General features: G+C 47.4%; 1 protein-coding gene across 1 annotated transcript; it reads right to left on the bottom strand.

Annotated features, from left to right (window-relative positions):
- Positions 1 to 694: 694 nt before the first annotated feature.
- Positions 695 to 20,217, bottom strand: KCNJ8 (potassium inwardly rectifying channel subfamily J member 8). Its single transcript, XM_068277954.1, has 3 exons — positions 19,375 to 20,217; positions 15,514 to 15,955; positions 695 to 1,730 (listed from the first exon to the last, which is right to left on the bottom strand). The coding sequence occupies exons 2-3, from the start codon at positions 15,861 to 15,863 to the stop codon at positions 836 to 838; spliced, it is 1,245 nt and encodes a 414-aa protein (XP_068134055.1). The 5' UTR covers positions 15,864 to 15,955; positions 19,375 to 20,217; the 3' UTR covers positions 695 to 835.
- Between the last annotated feature and the right edge of the window lie 1,275 nt (positions 20,218 to 21,492).

Genomic DNA, 21,492 nt, shown 5'->3' with positions numbered 1-21,492 from the left:
TCACTAAGGCATGAATAGGCATCTTCTCAGAAAGGAAATAAACAGGGCAGGATTTACCATAAGGCACTGTAGGCACCTGCCTACAGGCGCCTGATGATGGAATGGCAGCTCACTCCCCTCTCCGAGTGCCTCCCTTCCTCTTTCCGTATGCTGAGTCCTGATAGGAGTATAAAAGAGAGGTTACTCACCCTGCTCTCATCATTTCTCTAATGAGATCTCCCTTCAGTCAGGGGCATCTCTCACTAATTAATACTGAGGTTCCTCTAGCTACCAAATAGTTGGAGACACCTCTAGCTACTTAATATTGAATGTACTTGTGGTTACCTAATACTACACCTGTAGCTACCTATGATGGGCAAGAGAAGTAAGGGAGATGTGACAGCTAGAACAGCAAGCACACTTATGGTGCAGTTTAGTCGGGGTTTGTAGGTTTATGGAGGGCTAAGTCTAGAGTACCAGGACATCTGTGCCTATATGCTCCTGTGAGGTAAATCCGGGCTTGGAAATCAATAAAAACCTAGCCATGCTAGCCCCTCCAAGTAGTTCCGCTTCTTGCTCCCAGTGACCAAATCAAACAAGCAGGAGAATCTTCCCAACCAAAACTGAAACCCAGGAAGAAGTGAAAATGTTACTAAGGTTCTGGTGGTTGTCATGAAAAGGTGCAGAAAGACAGTCAACAGTCAACACATTCAAATTTGGCATAAATCATTTTATTCAATTTTATTCAAGGTGCTCAGAAAATTGTAAATTCTAGAACTGGTCAGTGTTATATACAAGACAACACATACTGGTCGGAAACTTCCCCATCTGGTAAGATGTCTCTGGAATGTCTGTGTCATGTTTCTGTGGAGGTCTGTTCAGGCGCCATGAACTGGACCTTCGGCATGATTAGTCCTGAGTTGTTCCTTCTCATGGAATTGGTCCTGCGCATGGAGTTGTTCCTCCTCATGGAATTGCGTTTGCGCAATGAGTTCTGATGTGACAATTCACTCTTCTGCAACGTCTGGATCAGGATGGACGGTTTCTCATCCAGTTCTCGGGCACTGCAACGTGGGGTGGCTACCTTCATTGTGTTGCCAAATTTGGAATAGTCCACAGAGTAAACTCCTTCTTCTTCTGAAACAATAGACACAAATCGGTGACCCCAAATAATTTCTTCAGTAACGTAAGAGGTTCGAGCCTGGGTGGTGATTCCGGTGGTCTCCACAACACCTTCCAATAGAACAATGACCTCCAGGTCTTGTGTAGAGAGGTCAGAGGCTGAGATGTCATAGAGAGGGCTTCTCCTGTCTATGATATGGCAGACTATTAGTGGAGCCACCAGAAATATATTGTTACTGTCGATTGGATTGTCCATGGGAACATCAATTTGATGGATTGGGATCACCTCCCCCTCTGGTGTCAATGTTTTTCGAACCACCTGAATCCTCACTGAGGCGCTAATGATCATGCTTTTCCGCAAATCCCCCACCCGGAACATCAGGCAAAGCCGACTATTTCTTACAGCTATAACCGCGTGGCGGCTGAAGATTAGAGTCTCCGCCCGGCGGTGGGACTGTGCTGTTTTCATGAAGATGCAGCCAAGCATGACAGCATTCACAATTAAGCCAACAATGTTTTGCATGATGAGAAGGGATATAGCCAGCGGACATTCCTCTGTCATCTGCCGACCGCCAAACCCAATGGTCACCTGAACCTCAATGGAGAAGAGGAAAGCCGCTGTGAAGGATCTGTAAAAATGGAGTAGAGAGGTGAAATTACTGCAAAGCAAAAAATAAAGCCAGACTCAAGAGGAGAAAAATGATTAAGGATCTAGGATTGTCTTTGCCCCCATTTAAGCTGGCCATACATTGGCCCGATTTACAGCCGTTTCGACAGCAGATTCGATCACTGGGATCGAATCTGCTGCCAATCGTTCGCGCTACACGCCGAATTTCGATCCATTTCGTCCGATCCCGTCGATCGCGCCGTGCGGAAAATAACCGTGGATCGCCCGCGGGTAAAGAGCGCATCGCTAGCGGCGTTCGAGTGCCCGACGACCGACGCAATAGAGCCGCATACATTACCTGCTCCGCCGGCCAGCTGCCCCCGCTCGTCTCCGCTCTTCTTCTCCGCTCTGGTCTCCGGCATGCCTTCACTCCTTCCTGCCCGGCAGGAAGTTTAAACAGTAGAGGGCGCTCTACTGTTTAAAGTTCCTGCCGGGCAGGAAGAAGTGAAGCATGCTGGAGCCGGAGACCAGAGCGGAGACGGAGAAGAAGAGCGGAGAGAGACCCGGGAGTCGTGCCGGCGGAGCAGGTAATGTATGCGGCGGGGGGGGGGGGGGGAGAGCGGGGAGCGGCGGCAGCAGCACCACCACCACCACAACAGATTGTGAACGGTTTCAGGCTGAAATCGGTTCACAATCTGTTTGCAGTAAAGGTAGCCATACGATCCCTCTCTGATCAGATTCCATCAGATAGGGATCTGTCTGTTGGTCGAATCTGATGGCAAATCGACCAGTGTATGGCCACCTTAAGAGTACTCTCCTCACTCTTTTTCTGAGAAGAAAGAGGGTATGTCTCTCTAGGGATGGTCAATAAGATGCTATTAAAGTGGGATTAAACTCCATTTTAAATAAAAAAAAAATATATCGTCCAATAAGAAATTACTTATTCAGTTTACCTATCCTGTTGTAGTGTTCACTGTCAGATTTAGGAGAAATATGATATGAAAGAAAAAAAAAAAAAAAAATATATATATATATATATATATATATATATATATATATATATATATATATATATATATATATTTCTGCTGGTTTCCATCTTTACTGTTTCTCCTTTAATCCAGAAGTGCACTTCTGCAATTATCATTAAGTTTTTTTTTCAACTCAGCTCAGTGTTAATTTTCCCTCCCGACTGTCACAGCTTTCTGTTCCTCCCACAGCAAATATCACCTAAACAACAGGCTAAAGCTGGCCATACACTGGCCCGATTTGCGCCCGTTTCGACAGCAGATTCGATCACTGGGATCGAACCTGCTGCCAATCGTTCACGCTACACGCCGAATTTCGATCCATTTATTCCGATCCCGTCGATCGTGCCACGCGGAAAATAACCGTCGATCGCCCGCGGGTAAAGCGCGCATCGCTAGCGGCGTTCGAGTGCCCGACGACCGACGCAATAGAGCCCGCATACATTACCTGCTCCGCCGGCGCGACTCCAGTCTCCCGGTCACCGCTGCTCTGTCTGCGCTCTGGTCTCCAGGTCCGGCATGCCTCACTTCTTCTAGCCCGGCAGGAAGTTTAAACAGTAGAGCGCCCTCTACTGTTTAAACTTCCTGCCAGGCTAGAAGAAGTGAGGCATGCCGGACCTGGAGACCAGAGCGCAGACAGAGCAGCGGTGACCGGGAGACTGGAGTTGCGCCGGCGGAGCAGGTAATGTATGCGGGCGGGCGGGGGCAGCAGCAGCACCACCACAACAGATTGTGAACGGTTTCAGGCTGAAATCGGTTCACAATCTGTTTGCTGTAAAGGTAGCCATACGATCCCTCTCTGATCAGATTCGATCAGAGAGGGATCTATCTGTTGGTCGAATCTGATGGCAAATTGACCAGTGTATGGCCACCTTAATATCACCTTGTAACCTCTTTAAAGGGCAGGGAAACTAAATTATCTCCTGGTCATAGTGTCCTTATCTTATCTGAATTGAAATGGGAAGCTTTCTGTTATTTGCATGCTGAGATGAGCTTAGATACTTTAGCTAAAAAAACTTCTCACAATACCACTGGCACTGCACAGTTCCTGCAGTTAGCAAAGGCAGCGCTGCATAATATGCTGGTGCTTTATAAATACAATAAATAAATAAACAATAAATAAATAATGCACCCAGACCAGGTAAAACGGAAAAAAAACGGGGGAACATAAAGGGACCTTTTTCTGCTTCAAACCGCCTCCTCCCCCTTAATTCCAGCTTACATGCAATTGTGTGCAGCTTGGAAATGGGTCAATCAAATTCAGCAGGACGTGCATTTGATTGGTTCATCTGCATATAGTTTGCATGGTATTTCTAAACCAATCAAAATTATTAGCATCTCAATGACCATCTCTACTCTCTACTACTCTGCAATAAGATAGGGGACAAACAGTGACTCGTCAGTAGCACGAATAGCTCCTCTGTGAGGTGTTACTGACGAGTTACTGTTTGTGCCCTATCTTATTGCCTGATGAAGCGGGCTGTGCCTGCGAAACACGTTGCCTCTTTTGGGGTACCAATAATACATTTGTTTATTTAATCCAGACAGTTTATCGTGTCTGCTTTCCGGAATTAAGTCCACCACTGCCTCCCACCAACTTTTAAAACTTTTATTACTTTTAATCCTGCTGGCGCCTCTGTTTTCTAGCGATGAAGTGATAAGATAACTCTCTCACTGTGAAAACTTATCTCTACACCTTAATAAGGCAAGAGCGATGTGTGGTGGTAAGTGTTCTCTTGCCTTATTATCTCCAGCATGATCTTAGTGAATTGAGGCCATTGTCAGTTTATTACCCATTATTAAGTTTAGCGCTGTATGTACAGATGTGAAAATAAACTGGTGAGTTAAACAATTATACTTCAATGAGTTTTTGAAGTATCTAATGGTTTTCTTTTATATTTAAACATTTACAACGTAGGTTGAATGTTTTACTGTCTCTAATCCTTAGCAGCCTATTAAGTATCCCGAAGTTAGAAAAATGTTAATAGTTCATGTATTTGTATCTTTCCCTGCCCTCAGAAGCTGTATTCTGCTAGGAAAACTTTTATGGCTATAATTTCCGCATCAGTGATATTTACTATATTTCTGACAAGCTACCAACAAGACAGGAGCTGTCACTTCCATGCCTAGAAATTAACTCTTTCAAGCAGCAAATAAAACAAGCAAAACAGCCAGGTTTATATGTCTGGCACTGTACATACACATTATTATTATTATTTATTGCACTTATAACGCGCCAACATATTACGCAGCGCTGGACATTAGTGTAGGTTACAGACAATATTTAGGGGTGACATACAGCAATAGGACAATACAGGAATACAAGAAAGACCAGATCACACAGCTCAGTATGAGTACCAGGTAATGCTTAGTCAGTCACTGGATGGGAGCATGGAGATTAGGCAAGTTAGGGTCACTCAGATGCATAGCATGGGTGCACAGTAATGGAGGTGTATGATCAGGTAGGACACAAAAGGAGGAGGACCCTGCCCAAAGGCTTACAATCTAGAGGGAGAGGTAAGGACACGAGAGATAGGGGACCAGAGTTCAGCTGTGGGTTTAGAGCACTAAGTGAGGAATAGTAGGCCAGAGTGAAAAGGTGAGTTTTGAGTAGAGTGACCAGACGTCCCGGATTGCCCGGGACACGTCCCGGATTCGGGGTCCGCTGTCCCAGGCTTAATGAGGTCCCGGGAAACGTCCCGCTTTCAGCAGCGGGACGTCCCGGCCTCGGGACTCTGGCCACTCTCTCCTCAATGAACTGGCAGCGGCGTCTATAGACGCCGTGCCAGTTCATTGCCTGCAGCCCCGCTCCAGCCTCCTCTTCCGGTGTCTGTTTCCGACACCGGCAGGCGAGCAGGGCTACGGCAAGATGGCTGCCGAAGCCCTGTACTGGAGACCTATTTGTGTCTCCAGTACAGGGCTTCGGGCGCCATCTTGCCGTAGCCCTGTCAGCGCGGGAGAGAAGAGCAGGAGGAACAAGACGGTCCCGGGACGGAGCAGCGCGCCAGAGGCCGGACACTTCTGCCAGGTGGGTAAATGCTTTCTTTTCCAGGTGAAATGTTTGCCCGCATTAGGTTTCTTTTCCAGGTAAAATGTTTGCCCGCATTGTTTCTTTTCTAGCGAAATGTTTGCCCGCATTGCGTTTCTTTTCTAGCGAAATGTTTGTCCGCATTGTTTCTTTTCTAGCGAAATGTTTGCCCGCATTGTTTCTTTTCTGGTGAAATGTTTGCCCGCAGTGCGTTTCTTTTCTAGCGAAATGTTTGCCCGCATTGTTTCTTTTCTAGCGAAATGTTTGCCCGCATTGTTTCTTTTCTGGTGAAATGTTTGCCCGCATTGTTTCTTTTCTAGCGAAATGTTTGCCCGCATTGCGTTTCTTTTCTGGTGAAATGTTTGCCCGCATTGTTTCTTTTCTAGCGAAATGTTTGCCCGCATTGCGTTTCTTTTCTGGTGAAATGTTTGCCCGCATTGTTTCTTTTCTAGCGAAATGTTTGCCCGCATTGCGTTTCTTTTCTGGTGAAATGTTTGTCCGCATTGTCTCTTTTCTAGCGAAATGTTTGCCCGCATTGCGTTTCTTTTCTAGCGAAATGTTTGCCCGCATTGCGTTTCTTTTCTGGTGAAATGTTTGCCCGCATTGTTTCTTTTCTAGCGAAATGTTTGCCCGCAGTGCGTTTCTTTTCTAGCGAAATGTTTGCCCGCATTGCGTTTCTTTTCTGGTGAAATGTTTGCCCGCATTGTTTCTTTTCTAGCGAAATGTTTGCCCGCAGTGCGTTTCTTTTCTAGCGAAATGTTTGCCCGCATTGCGTTTCTTTTCTGGTGAAATGTTTGCCCGCATTGTTTCTTTTCTAGCGAAATGTTTGCCCGCATTGCGTTTCTTTTCTGGTGAAATGTTTGCCCGCATTGTTTCTTTTCTAGCGAAATGTTTGCCCGCAGTGCGTTTCTTTTCTGGTGAAATGTTTGCCCGCAGTGCGTTTCTTTTCTAGCGAAATGTTTGCCCGCAGTGCGTTTCTTTTCTAGCGAAATGTTTGCCCGCAGTGCGTTTCTTTTCTGGTGAAATGTTTGCCCGCATTGCGTTTATTTTGTACCGACATGTTGCCCGCATTGCGTTTATTTTGTACCGACATGTTGCCCGCATTGCGTTTATTTTGTACTGACATGTTGCCCGCATTGCGGTTATTTTGTGCTGACATGTTGCCTATTGCGTTTATTTTCTGGTGTCCGGGGTAACTGTTACTACATTTATTATTTAATGGTCATAGATGGCTATGTTTGCTGCTTTGTGGTTACGGTATACTATTAGCATCACACAGTTTCTGCACACCCATGATGCAAAGTCTCGTTTGTCCACATCATGGCGTAAACACTTCTTTCTTATGCCTCGCTGTTACATCATTACGTTAGCTCCGCCCATACAATGTCATGGCCACGCCCATTTTTTCCGGCGCGGCGCGCGCAACCCCCCCCCCAGTCTTCGCCGCTGCGCGCTCAGTCCTCCCCACTTTTCGACGCGGCGCGCACGCGCGCTGCCCCCCCCCCACGCCCCCCTCCCCGTCCCAGGTTGGACCCACAAAAATATGGTCACTCTAGTTTTGAGGGCTTTCTTGAAGATGTTGAAGGAGGGGGCTGCCCTAATGGGTGGAGGTAAGGAGTTCCATAGTGTTGGAGCAGCTCTTGAGAAGTCCTGGAGGCGTGCACATGTTTATCTCATCATGTTACATATCGCCTCGGATTCACTTTAATGTCTGTTTCTCAACTATGACGCATGAGCGCTATACAGGCCTGCTAGGTAGCTATAGCCAAATAGTGTGTACTGTTTGTTGGGGGGGGGGGGGGGGGCATGATGGTGCTGTGCTAAAGCAAGTGTCTACCAGTTGTAGGGGGAACTGATAATTCTGTGCACTGTGCACACATTACATTCTTAGCGAAGACAATAGCTCTGTGAGATTTCTAGTGTGCGCCTTTAGTGCAGAACTGTTGGAGAATTTGACACATTAACAAAGAAAACCAATGAGGAAGAAGCCATGTAAAAAAACAAAACAAAAAAACAAATAAAAAAGCAAAACGTTAAACCAAAACGAGTGTGACAGGAATTCCCAATAGGCTAAGGAACTTCAGAAATATTGCCAACTGAAACGTCTTTTTTAAAATAAAAAACAGACTTTATTCATTTACAGATTATTAAAAAATACGTTAGAAATTCTAGGAGTACACGGCACAGCCTGTGTCAACCAAAATGGAGCTATTATTGGGAAAAAATGCTTAAAACTAAACTAACTCAAAGACTTGGGACAGTTTCCAAGTGTTTATGTACATCCTCTGCCAGCTGCTCAACACAGCCGACAGGTCCAAAAATAGATGATACATTAAAGGATAACTGTACCTAGAGGGATATGGAGGCTGCCATATTTATTTCCTTTAAAACAATACCAGTTGCCTGGCAGCCTTGCTGATCCTCGGCCTCTAATACTTTTAGCCACAGACCCTGAACAAGCATGCAGCAGATCAGGTGTTTGTGACATTATTGTCAGATCTGACAAGATTATCTGCCTGTTTGTTTCTGGTGTGATTCAGACCCTACTGCAGCCAAATAATACCAGTAGCCTGGCAGCCCTGCTGATCTATTTTAAAGGAAATAAATACGGCAGCCTCCACATACCTCTTTTTACAGTTGGTTGTGGCCCAAATGTGAAATAAATTGATCACTAACTGATTGGATTTGGATCGATTCCTACTCTACACAGCAAACTCAGATGCTAAAATCTATTGAGAATCACATTGAATTCCCATCAACCGATTGGACCATCAATCCTCCACTCAGCGGCAGCTCCAGCTTCAGAGTCTTTTTTTTCCGGGGGGGGGGGGGGGGGGTTCAAAAGGGGCTCAATGACTGGCAGGCAGGGCTCACGCTGAAAAATGGGCGTGATCACGCAAAATAATGTGGTCGTGGTCATGGGTGGGGCCAAATAACCATGACCTTAGCAGTGGTGTAAAAGGTCTGCCAGGGAAGTTTGAGCTCTGCCATAGTGTTTCCCCCCCAAATATATGTACTCTGGCAGCATTTCACCAAAAATACACATAATTTGGCAGAGGTTCCTCCAAAATAGACATAATCTGGCAGCAGTGGTCCCCCCACCTTACACATAATCTGGCAGATGTTCCCCAAAAATACAGTTAATCTGGCAGCAGTTCCTCCAAAATAGGTTCCCCCAGTAAAGGTAGCCATGTCTATAGGTAACCCCAATGGAAGTAACCAGGTCTATAGTCTATAGAGTGTTCCCAGTATAGGTAGCTACTAGTCAGGTCTATAGGTGTCCCCAGTATAAGTAGCTAGGTCTATAAGTATCCCCAGAATAGGTAGCCAGGTCCCCAGAATAGGTAGCCAGGTCTATAGTTGTCCTAATTTAGGTAACCAGGTCTATAGGTGTCCCCAGAATAGGCAGCCATAGCCAGGTCTATAGGTGTCCCACCAGCAGGAGAGTTGGCAGCGCAGGGAAGTGGGAGTAGCGTGCACAGCGGCGGAGAAGGTGGGCCGTCCCCACCCCGCTTCTTCCCTCACCTTTGGGCTCCCCCTTTCTCGCCCCCGCTCCAGAGTTTAACCACTTGATGACCCAGCCTTTACCCCCCCCCCCCCTTAAGGACCAGCGCTGATTTAGTAGATCTGTCCTGGGTGGGCTCTACAGCCCCCAGCACAGATCAAACACCAGGCAGAGCGACCAGATCGCCCCCCTTTTTTCCCCACTAGGAGGATGATGTGCTGGGGGGGTCTGATCGCTCCTGCCTGCATGTGGCTGGCGGGGGGGGGGGGGCACCTCAAAGCCCCCTCCACCGCAGGATTCCCCCTCTCCCTCTCCTCCCTCCCTTCCCCGGAGATCGGAGGCTGCACAGGAACGGATCTGTCCTGTGCAGCCTCTAACAGGCTCCTGCCTGTCATGTGACAGCGATCCCCGGCCGCTGATTGGCCGGGGATCGCTGATCTAGTACAACGCTGCTACTGTTAGCAGCGTTGCACAAATGTAAACAAAGCGGATTATTTCCGCTTGTGTTTACATCTAGCCTGCGAGCCGCGATCGGCGGCCCGCGGGCTATTCACGGAGCCCCCCGCCGTGAATTGACAGGAAGCAGCCGCTCGCGTGAGCGGCTGTTTCCTGATTAATTAGCCTGCACCCGGCGACGCAGATGTGCGTCGCTGGTCCTGCAGCTGCCACTTTGCCGATGCGCGTTATGAGTGCGCGGTCGGCAAGTGGTTAATATTGTGGGCGTCTGGCAGTGGGCAGGAACTTACCTCTTCTCTCCCAGGCGCAGGAGGGAGATCTGTGCACCGCTGGTCTGGTCTAGTCAGTGACGTCAGACCAGCGGCGCACAGATCTCCCTCTTGCACCGGGAATAGGAAGACGTGTTCTCTGCCGCCCGCTGCCAGCCGCTCAATTCTGGAGGGGGAAGCGAGGAAGGGAGACCCCCAAGGTGAGGGAAGGGGGGGAGACGCCCCCCCTCCCCTTCTCGACCGCTGTTCATGCTGCTCCCTCTTTACTACGCTGAGTCGGGTTGTGTGGACTTTCGGGGTGGCTAACAATTTGTTAGCTGGGACTTGAGCCCTAACAAGCCAACGCCTTCTCTGCTTCTGCCCTGCCACCCTAGTGCTGAGATTTTCCAACATGTGTCATCAGACTTTCGATTGATAAAATCACTGCACCAAATTGATGGAAAACGAATCAATGGGATATGTTGATACAATATACGACTTCAGATCAGGTGCTTCATTACGTCCTTAACCTTGTAGGTGGTTCTTTTCGATCTTTTTAGGTGAGGGGCTGAGTAAAGGTAAAGCCATATCAAGCTCCTCCCTCTGTGCAGTTGGGGGTTAAACCAAATCACTTTTAGGGAGGGGTTTTCTGACCTGCTCTCTCAGCAGCTAGGTGAGACATATGGCTTGATTCACTAAACTGTGATAACTGATATCACGGTCGCCCTAGCATTTTGCAGCAAAAATTTGCGTTTTGCTTGCAAAAATTCGCGTTAGAATGTTATAACGCGCGCAAAACGCTATTGCAACCATGATATCAGTTATCACGGTTTAGTGAATCAAGCCCATAGTTTGCTATTAGTACAGCATAGGAGATGTCTGCAACACTCTTTTACGTGGCGCAACGGTGGAACATGTGGCTGGCGGTGATTAACGTTATGGACCGTTTGAGTTAAAGGGGCTGCAACCATGCCAGACTACATCCAGCAACAGTCGTCCCTAGCGGCAGTCGTTTCCTGTGTCAGACTATGTCCGACATCTGTGCTGAACTGGAAAATGCCAGTGTGGGACATAGTCAGATACAAGGTCAGCAAGGGTGAGGCCAGTTTCACACTGTATATTGGCATTAGCAATGCGGTGCGTCGCGGCCACTGCATCACACTGCCAAAAACAGGCCTTCAGAGAACACCGCATTAGTACACGGTGTTCCCTGTCTGGCCACTAGCCAAGCAGGAAGTGATGCGCGCTTGTGGTCATTTAGGCCCGGTTCACACTTGCGGTTGTTTGCCAAACGGACCGGATGACCTGACCGGATCCGGACCGGATCCGGATCGGAACCGTACGGTTCTGATCCGGATCCGATCCGGATCCGGTCAGGTTGCATCAGGTGTTCATCAGGATGCGATCCGGATCCGTTTGGCAAAAGTAACGTAAAAAAAAAAAAATGTTGGGGTCTGGGAGGTCAGCAGAAGGGGGACCTGTGGAATCAGGCCCTCTGTTGTTTAGCACTCACCTCCACCTGCGACATGCTGCCAACATCTCCGGATGCGGATCCAGCTGTGCTGCTCCACTCCGAAATGCTTGCCCATGTGTCCCCATCCAATATCGCCGCAACAATCCCCATAGGAAGTGGGGTAGAACATCCGGATTTCTCAGCCAGTGTGTTGTGCGCTCTCCGGTTCCCATTGGTTTGTATTGGCCGGATGGTGCAGTCCGGCTCCGCCCCGGATACGGCTGCCGGAGGAGCCGGATCAAAAAATAGCGCATGTTGGAACGGAGGCCGGAGTCCGGATCCGGCCCGGATCCGGTCCGGCTCCGGTTCGGCAGAACGGACGCATGTGAACGGACGCATAGGCTTTCATTGCTATGCCGTGCGTCCGTTCCGTCCGTTCTGCAAGCGGTGCGGCTCCGGCACGGCGATTCCGGACGGCCACCGCTAATGTGAACCGGGCCTAAGGGATCCTAAGTTGCCATAGACTAACATGAGTTCCGGCCTGACACAGACTGCCGCAGATCGCTGCGGGTCCCGCATGGTGACGTACTTCAGCGTTAGTGTCAAATTGACCACTTTTGGCGCAGCATCCCGCAATGTGGGAAGCAGGAACTTCCCCATAGTCTTTGATTAGGCTGCGGAAGCCGCACCGCACCAGTGTGAAAGGGCCGTTAAAGGGAACCTTAACTGAGGGCTGGTGCACACCAAAACCCGCTAGCAGATCCGCAAAATGCTAGCAGATTTTTAAACGCTTTTTTTTATTTTTATGAGGCGTTTTGCTAGCGTTTTGCTGCTGCGGTTTTCAGTATAGTAGATTTCATATATTGTTACAGTAAAGCTGTTACTGAACAGCTTCTGTAAGAAAAACGCCTGCAAAACCGCTCTGAAGTGCCGTTTTTCAGAGCGGTTTGCGTTTTTCCTATACTTAACATTGAGGCAGAAACGCATCCGAAATCCAAAAAATGCCTCACCCAGGCATTTTTCGTTTCTGCAAAACGCCTGCCGCTCTGGTGTGCACCACCCCATTGAGATACATTGACCAAGCAGATCCGCAGCCGCAAGCGGATCTGAAAACGCCCAAAAAGCCGCTCGGTGTGCACCAGCCCTGAGAGGGATATGGATGTTTAATTTTAAACAATACCAGGTGCTTGGCAGTCCTGCTGATCTCTTTGGCTGCAGTAGTGGCTGATTCACACACCTGAAACAAGCATGCAGCTAATTCAGCCTGACTTCAGTCAGAGCACCTGATCTGCATGCTTGTTCAGGGGCTGTGGCTGAAACTATTAGACACACAGGATCAGCAGGAGAGTCAGGTAACTGGTAATATTTTAAAAGGAAAAATCAATATCCTAAGTTAAGGTTTCCTTTAAAGTAATGATTTTCTGTATAACTTTATTTGTCTCTCACATTGTTGTTGAGGAATTGTGGCCCACTCTTCGTTCTATCATTGCTGCACTTATTTGATGATACTGATGTTGGGACTTTTTATAACACTTCAAATTAAAAAAAGTCTGCTATTTTTACTAAAACCTGCCACCACCAAAACGCTATGGCACTTTTGTTTGCTCAGTGAGGCCCAATGCAACCTCTAGCAGATACACAAAACGCTAGAGGTTTTTGAAGCAGATTTTCAGAGCGATTCTAGGCATGTTTAGAGAGGTTTTCTAAACATGCTTAGCGTTTTTTGGAGCGTTTTTGTGTAGCAGATGTAATATATTGTTACAGTAAAGCTGTTATTGAACAGCTTCTGTAACAAAAATGCCTGGAAAACCGCTCTGATCTAGTGTTTTTCAGAGTGATCTTCCACTTTCCTATACTTTAACATTGAGGCAGAAACGCCTCAGAAATCTAAAAAATGCTGCAGCCCCTGAGTTTGTGTTTGTGAAAAAAACAAACCGCTCTGGTGTGCATCAGCCCATTCAATTTCATTAGCCAAGCGGTTATCCCCTGCAAGCGTTTTAAAAAACGCTCCAGAACCGCTCTGGTGTGCACCCGCCCTGAGACTCAGATCGATCTGATCGAATCTCATTAGAGAGAGATCTGTCGGCTGCCCATACACCGCATGCTGATTACCGATCAATTTCAGCATGAAATCCCTTGGGACTCGGCCTTGTGATGCCGCCTCTGCCCGCTGACTCCCCTAATGTAAAATGTGTCCCCCCAGTGCCCGGTGCAGTATAAATTACCTGTCTGTGCCCGCTGCTCCGCTGGCTCTGGTCTCCGTCCACAATCCACGTATACACGCACCCTGTGGTTGCCGGTGTATACGTGGACGCGTGTGTGAGGTCACACAGGTGCGTGTATGCAGATTGCGGATGGATACTGGAGCCAGTGGCGACACAGACAGGTAAAGTATACTCCACCGGGGTGGGCACATTTTACATTATAGGGGACGGTGCCGGGGGTTCCGCTACATTCGACGCTCGTCCGGAAATTGCTCGCCATTACCGCCATGCCTCAGAATTTGTCACATCATCGATCGGCAGTGATTTTCATCCAATTCGATAATAATTATCAAATCAGATGGTTGATCGGAATATGAGATGCAACCTTTACTGATTATTAGACATCTAAATCATTCTGCATTAACTCTGGTCTCATAAACTCAGCACCTCCTGTGTCTACAGCTTCTTTACAAGAAGAAACATTTCTCTTCGCACCAGGGCCGGATTTACCATAAGGCACTGTAGGCACATGCCTAAAGGCGCCTGATGAGTGAAAGCCGGCTCTCTCACCTCCCCAAGCACCTCCCTCCCTCCTTCCCTATGCAGAGTCCTGAGCAGAGTGTAAATGAGAGGTTACTCACCTGGGTCTCTGCATTCCACTGACCAGATCTCCCTTTAGCCAGAAAGCACCTCTAGCTACCTAATACCTGGGGATCAGTGAATAATGGCGCACAGCGCCTATGCATAAAAATGGCGCCGCATTAAAAAGATACGCTTATCGCTATTTATCGTTAGTACTGCTTAATAATGGCGCACAGGGAAAAAAGAAGAAAAATGGCACACACTAACGTTATTTATCAATAGTGGCACACACTAACGTTATTTATCAATAGTGGCACACACTAACGTTATTTATCAATAGCGCTTTACACAAGCCAAACTGCAGACGTTATTTAACTGCAAAACGGTGAATGGATTTAATGTAATACTGTCAAGGTTAGGGTTAGGCACCACCAGGGGGGGGTCTTAGGGTTAGGCACCACCAGGGGGGTGGTTAGGGTTAGGCACCACCAGGGGGTGGTTAGGATTCGGCACCACCGGGGGGGGGGGGGGGGGGGTTTAGGGGTTAGGGATAGGTACAGAGAGGGTTCTGTGTTAACGCTAAATAACGATAAGGCTTTAACGCTTAATAACAATAAGGCTTTAACGTTAAATAGCGATAAGCGGCAAATGGATTACACTGTGCGCCATTATTCACAGGCGCCATTTTCAGATGGATGCCTAATACCTGGGGACACCTCTAGCTACTTAATATTGAGGTTACCTCTAGCTATCTAATACTAAGGGGCACTTGAGGCTACATAGACCGGCCAGGGGAAGTAGGGGAGGGGTGACAGCTGGGCCAGCCAGCACACTTGCAGGGGTTTCTGGGTTCATGGATGACAAGTCTAGGGTGCCAGAGCATCAGCACCTACAGGCTCACGTCATGTAAATCCGGGCCTGCTTTGCGCACAATGGACACTTCAAGAGCCTGTGGAGGTATAAATGAAGTGAAAATATAAAGGATTTTACGCAGTTGATAATTTTGCACTTTTGCGGTACAATCTCACTTTTATCACATAAGATTTCAGATGCTTTTACTAAACTTTCACTGTCGGGTTTCCTTAGATAAGGGATTAGCAAGACAGGAAAGTGTTAAGTATATAGCAATGTGGAGGCGTGTAAAGTTATTTTAAGGATCTTGTCGCTATAAGTCATGATTGTTGATCTTTGCTATTATTAGATGACGTTTAATGTAACAAAGAAGAATGATCGAGGCATGTAGCCTGGCAGATGGTGAGAAGAACGTTCCGCTAGGCGCACATCACACACTTTCTACTCACTTGACGTTGGCCACGCAGGGCTCCTGTAGGTGGGTCTCGTGGATGTCCATGTCGCCATGGGCAAAGGCCACCAGCCACCACATCATGGCGAAGAGCAGCCAGCTGCAGAGGAAGGACATGGTGAAAATGACCAGCGTGTGGCGCCACTTGAGGTCCACCAGGGTGGTGAAGACGTCCTGCAGGAAGCGGCCTTGCTCTCGGATGTTTTTGTGCGCCACATTGCACGCCCCGTTCTTAGCCACAAAGCGGGCTTTCCGCAGCTGGTCACGGACTCGTGGCTTGCGCAGGTTCTCGGCAGCAATCCTGGCCAGCACATATTCTTCAGGTATGATGCTCTTCCTGGCTAACATGCTACTTCATTCATAGTCCACCGATGGTCTGGAGAAAGGAGGGATGTTGGGGTTGCAATGTCGTGGCTTCTGCTATCGAAAGGGGGCCCAGCCTGGAAAATCATTCACAAGAAGAAGAATATTAGGTGGATGGAGTCAGATCTAATTCATCACACACACACACAAGACCAATAAAAGAAAGTCTACTGATTTTATGTAACATTTTTATCTTACTGTAGATATTTTTTGGGTTTAATCCTACAAATCGATTTTTAAACTTTTCTTCTAGTAAGGAAGCTAAACCGGATATATTGAGTATAAAAATGATATTTGCGTGAAACCTCACCTTCTTGAGGTTAGAAAACTATTAGGGCCAGTTTCCATTAGCCGGCGTGCGTCTTGCAGGATGCATGCCAGCACTTGAGGCCGGCTTCACACTGCTAACCACATGTGGAAAAGTGTTGCAGTGCAATGGTCGCATTGTACCGCACCGCTAAAAATAGTCTTCGGGGATTACCACAGCAATGCGCTACCAGGGGTAGGCAATGAAAAGGGTGTGAGCATTGGGGGGTCAATCAAAGTTTTGCTGGGGGCCCATGATTTGCAGTTATGCCATTGGGCAGCGTGATTCTGCCGTGGGAGTGGAAACATTCTAGAAGGATCATATGAGAAACTCTACTCTCTCTAAGCATTACAGTCTATCTGGTGGCTGGTGTCTGTCAGAGGAGGGGGGACTAGGACTGACAGGTGACAGAGGGAGGGAGGCTGAAGGTCAGGAAAAACAGATTTTAGCAGAACATGGGCCAGAGGGCAGGAACGGCAGGTGGAGTGGACAATGGAGACCAGATATAGCAGGTGACAGTGAGGGAGGCCAAGAGTGAGGGGTGACAATGACCAGAAAACAAAAAGAGAACACTTAGAAACTGGAGGACAGTTATTACAGGTGAGGTAATAGAGGAGGGCAGTCTTGACACCAGCATTGACAATTGACAGAGGAGGGGAGGTTTGAGGCCAAGTGTGGCAGTCAGTGGAGGAGACATTCAGGCAGGATATTGGTGGCTAAGAATGATATAGGAGAAGAGGCTGGAGGCTGGGAATGACGCCCTCTGGCGAATCTATCATTTAGTTTGGCACTGTTATTGGCCTAAGGAAGCGGGCCCAGACCCACGAAACGCATTGCCTGTGCTACTAATAAAAACCTTTGTTAATTCAAAGATTTTTTCGTCATTGAGGTAAGCTACCTCAAATTTTATTTTGTCATTTTAAACTGTTTTTAGATGCTTTTATACTACACCAGGGCACCTCTCACACCCTTATTGGACATAGTAGGGATGACTGAAAGCCAAGAAGGGCAAGTGACTGAGGAGAGGAGGAAAAGTGTGTCAGGTTAGGTGAAAGCTGGAGGCTAAGAATGACCGGTGACAGGGTTAAGGAGGCCAGAAATGAAAAGTACAAGAGGAGGATAGGCTAAGAATGATAGGTGACAGGAATCCCGGATGACAGATTGCTTAGGTTGGAGGCCAGGAATAATGTGACAGAGGAGAGGAGGCAGGGAATGACTGGCCATTGGGAGGAAGAGGCTGAAGGCTTTGGTGACAGCTGACGGGTGGGGAGGCTGGATTCCAGTAATGACAAGTGAAGGTGGTGGGAAAAGAGAAGTCAGAAAGACAGTTGACAGAGGCGTGGAGGCTGGAGACCAGAAATGCCATGTTGCAAGAGAGGAGTCTTTGATTGACGGGTGACAGAGGAGGCCAAAAATGACAGGTGACAGAGAAGAGGAGGCCAGGAATAGCAGGTGACAGAGAAGATGAGGCCAGAAATGACAGGTGACAGATAAGATCAGGCTAGGAATGACAGGTGAAAGAGAAGAGGAGACCAGGGATGACAAGTGACAGAGAAGAGGAGGCCCAGAATGACAGGGACAGAGAAGGCCAAAAATGACAGGTGACAGAGAAGAGGAGGCCAGGAATGACAGGTGATAGAGAAGAGGAGGCAAAGAATGACAGGTGACCGAGAAGATGAGACCAGGAATGACAGGTGACAGAGAAGAGGAGGCCAGGAATGACGGGTTACAGAGAAGATGAGGCAAAGAATGACAGGTGACCGAAAAGATGAGACCATGAATGACAGGTGACAGAGGAGTGGAGGCTAGGAATGACAAGTGACAAAGAAGGCCAAAAATGACAGGTGACAGAGAAGAGGAGGCAAGGAATGACAGTTGACACAGAAGAGGAGGCAATGAATGACAGGTGACAGAGAAGAGGCAAGGAATGGCAGGTGACAGAGAAGCGAAGGCTAGGAATGGCAGGTGACAGAGAAGGCCAAAAACGACAGGTAACAGAAAAAAGGAGGCCAGGAATGACAAGTGACAGAGAAGGCCAAAAATGACAGGTGACAGAGAAGTGGAGGCAAGGAATGACAGGTGACAGATAAGAGAAGGCTAAGAATGGCAGGTGATATAGAAAATGAGGCTTGGAATAACAGGTAACTGAGAAGAAGAGGCCCTGAATGACAGGTGACAGAGAAGGCCAAAAATGACAAGTGACAGAGAAGATAAGGCAAAGAATTACCAGTGACCGAGAAGAGGAGGCCAGGAATGACAGGTGACAGAGAAGAGGAGGCCATAAATGATAGGTGACAGATAAGAGAAGGCAATGAATGACAGGTGATAGGGAAGAGGAGGCCGGGAATGACAAATGATAGAGAAGAGAAGGCCAGGAATGAGAGGTGACAGAGAAGCAGGCTCTAGGAATGACTGCTGACAGAGAAGAGGAGGCCCGGAATTACAGGTGATAGAGAAGAGGAGGCCCGGAATGACAAATGATAGAGAAGAGAAGGCCAGGAATGACAGGTGACAGAGAAGAGGAGGCTAGGACTGATGGGTGATAGAGAAGAGGAGGCCCGGAATGACAGGTGACAGAGAAGAGGAGGTTAGAAATGAAAGGTGACAGAGAAGAAGAGGCCAGAAATGACAGGTGACAGAGCAGAGAAGACCCAGAATAACAGGTGACAAAGGAGGCCCGGAATGACAGGTGCCAGAGAAGAGGAGATCTGGAATGACAGGAGACAGAGAACAGGAGGTCCAGAATGACAGGTCACACAGAAGGGGAGGCTAGGAATGACAGAGAAGAGGAGGTTCGGAATGACAGGTGACACAGAAGGGGATGCGATTAATAATTAGAGTTATTAGACATCTGTCTTCAGTTACCATAAAACAACAGGGCATATTTCTGAAAGGTCTAAAATAGATATCTGGCAAAATCTATAAAGCTACTCTACACAATCCTTCCATTCTACCCATATTTTAACTAAATAAAGTTCATTCGAATCTGTTTTATGCTTCTGGCAGTTCATAGGAACATTTCTAAATGGCCAAGTAACCTGGAGAAACCACTGCAAGGTTCTGAAACACATGTAGATTATTTCACCACTATTTATACAGAAGACTCTATGAGATATGGTGAACATTGTGTCGTGTCAGTCCTTCCTCTTCTGTCTCTGCACAGAGATAGACATCACACAAGTCACTTACTGTAAGGCCACATGGTGCAGGTCCCGGTGGCCAGTGTGAAGGGTGACAATAAGGTGACAGTCTGATGCTGAAGGTTCGGCACCCAAAGGTCGGATGGCCAGGTATTATGGACCACTGCTAGATCAATGTACAGGAGATCTCCAATGAAATACTCTGTCTCTGATCACTGACAAATGGCTGAAGATTGAGGTTTGTGCTGGATAATTTGACCAGTTGGTGATTTGTGCAAGGCTCAAGGTAGTCTACTGAACACGATAATTACTCTTTGCAATATAAGGTCGCTTTCTTATCTGAGCCACCTTAGTACCAGTAAGATATCAGTTCTACGATGCAAGATTTAATGTTGCTAAGTGGCTGTTATAGTTAGTTTTCAGTCTTTGCAGGTTGATCCATAAGTCAGGGGGTGTGGTAGGTACTTGGATTACGCAATCTGGGGGATAGAGATGGTCCTCAGTTAGAGGGATGTGGTAGGACCTCAGTTCCTGCAGTCAGGTACTTAACTTAAGAAGTGGAGTCAATGTTAGCAGTAAGTCCCCTTGCCAGTCCCTAACAGTCCCTCTGGGCTGCTATCCTGCAGAAGTGCTTCCTTAGCACTGTCCTGCTCTCCTGTCCAGCAGCATAGTCTCTCCAGTACTTCAGCACTCTCTCCAACACTCTTTTCAGTAGTGTTTCTCCAGCAGTGGTCTGCTGCTCTCTTCTTCTCTCCCTCCAGTGGTGTCTCCCCAGCACTGTCTTCCTCTCCAGCAGTGTCCCCCCCTCCAGCAGTTTCTCGTGCTCTCCTCGGCTCTCTCCACTCCTCTCCTGATCTCTGGAAGTTTTGGAAGTTTTCCTGAGTTGCTGCAGCAGCAGCAGCTGCTGGTGACGTTAGAGGGAGGATCAGCCTTTATCTGAGGGCAGAGAGCATACAGGATGAGCCTGGAAAGGACTGAGTGTCCCCAGCACCCTCACTGCCAACAGCAGAGCACACGCCGTGCCCTCTCCTGCCAACCCCACACTGGACTTTATCACTGTTCAGATCACTATTATTATTGCACCAATCCAGCAGGACAATGCTGAGGAAGGGAGTGAGGGGAATTGGTCACCTCTACATTCCTCTCTCTGATTGTATCAAATGCTAAAGTTTTGGCAGAATTTTACTTTGTTTTACATTTAGAGGTTCAAGAAAAAAATTGAGGAGGGCAGAGATACCTAACACTTTCTTTGCATTCACTGTGAGAATTTATAAAGTATGTGCTGATAATTTCCCTCACTCCAGAAATGTCCTCTAATGTCGGGGTAGTCTCCTGTGGGCGGTTCATTCCATCCATCAGATCTATGCCAGGAGAAATATTACATCTGTGGAAACCCCTCCCCTGCACAAATCCAGTGGTTCCTCTTGGGCTGGACCTCAAGAATTCTTTACAAAGTCAATCTTAGTACTTCTCTCAAGTTCCAGTTTAGCTGCAATTTAATTGCAGATCAGTAGGGTCATGCTACTTTGCAACTTCAGGCATTTGGAAAACCTCATTATTATTATTACTATTATTACGTAAGGTAAATACAGAGGTATGTTCCTGCTGGATCGACATACCTCTCTGAGTTTTCCGTTTCTCTTCTCAATCCTCGTGATCTTCATAATCACTCCTTGAAAGATGCGACATTTGGCTAAAGTCAAATTTTCATACTTGGTTTTCAGGTTCGCGACCCGACCATGTTACTTCCTGTTTAGAGGGAATGAATGGGGAGAGGAAGAGGAGGGAATGGGGGATGATAGGAGGGAACATCACTGCATGCCCGCCTCTTCCTGTCTGAAAATCTGACTTTAGCTTAAAGTCACATTTTTCAAGGAGTAATTACAGAGGTAAGGAGAATATCAGACAGGGCACAGAGTTATGTGTATCACCATGAATATATCCTTGGTGTGCTTGAAAAAAGCAAAACATACAGATAGGCTAATTGGCTCCCCCCCACAAATTGGCCTAATGGTGCCCATATGCACTGAAAACGTTCAAAATGATCAAATAGAGTAAAAATCGAAAATAATAATTTTTTTATTTTTCTAGAAAAAATTAACAATTCCGTTTTTTTTCAATAAAAATCTGATCAGACATGCTGGAAAAATCTAGGTGATTGTGAAAT

This window comes from Hyperolius riggenbachi, chromosome 3, assembly GCF_040937935.1.
Source record: "Hyperolius riggenbachi isolate aHypRig1 chromosome 3, aHypRig1.pri, whole genome shotgun sequence".
Classification (NCBI taxonomy): Eukaryota; Metazoa; Chordata; class Amphibia; order Anura; family Hyperoliidae; genus Hyperolius; species Hyperolius riggenbachi.
This window is presented reverse-complemented; position numbering and strand designations above follow the sequence as displayed.

Excerpts from the sequence above, each read along its gene's own strand:
- KCNJ8 (XM_068277954.1), bottom strand. The coding sequence starts at position 15,863 with ATGTTAGCCAGGAAGAGCATCATACCTGAAGAATATGTGCTGGCCAGG. Across the intron at positions 1,731-15,513 it reads CCCTGCGTGGCCAACGTCAA|ATCCTTCACAGCGGCTTTCC; the intron begins GTGAGTAGAAAG and ends CCATTTTTACAG.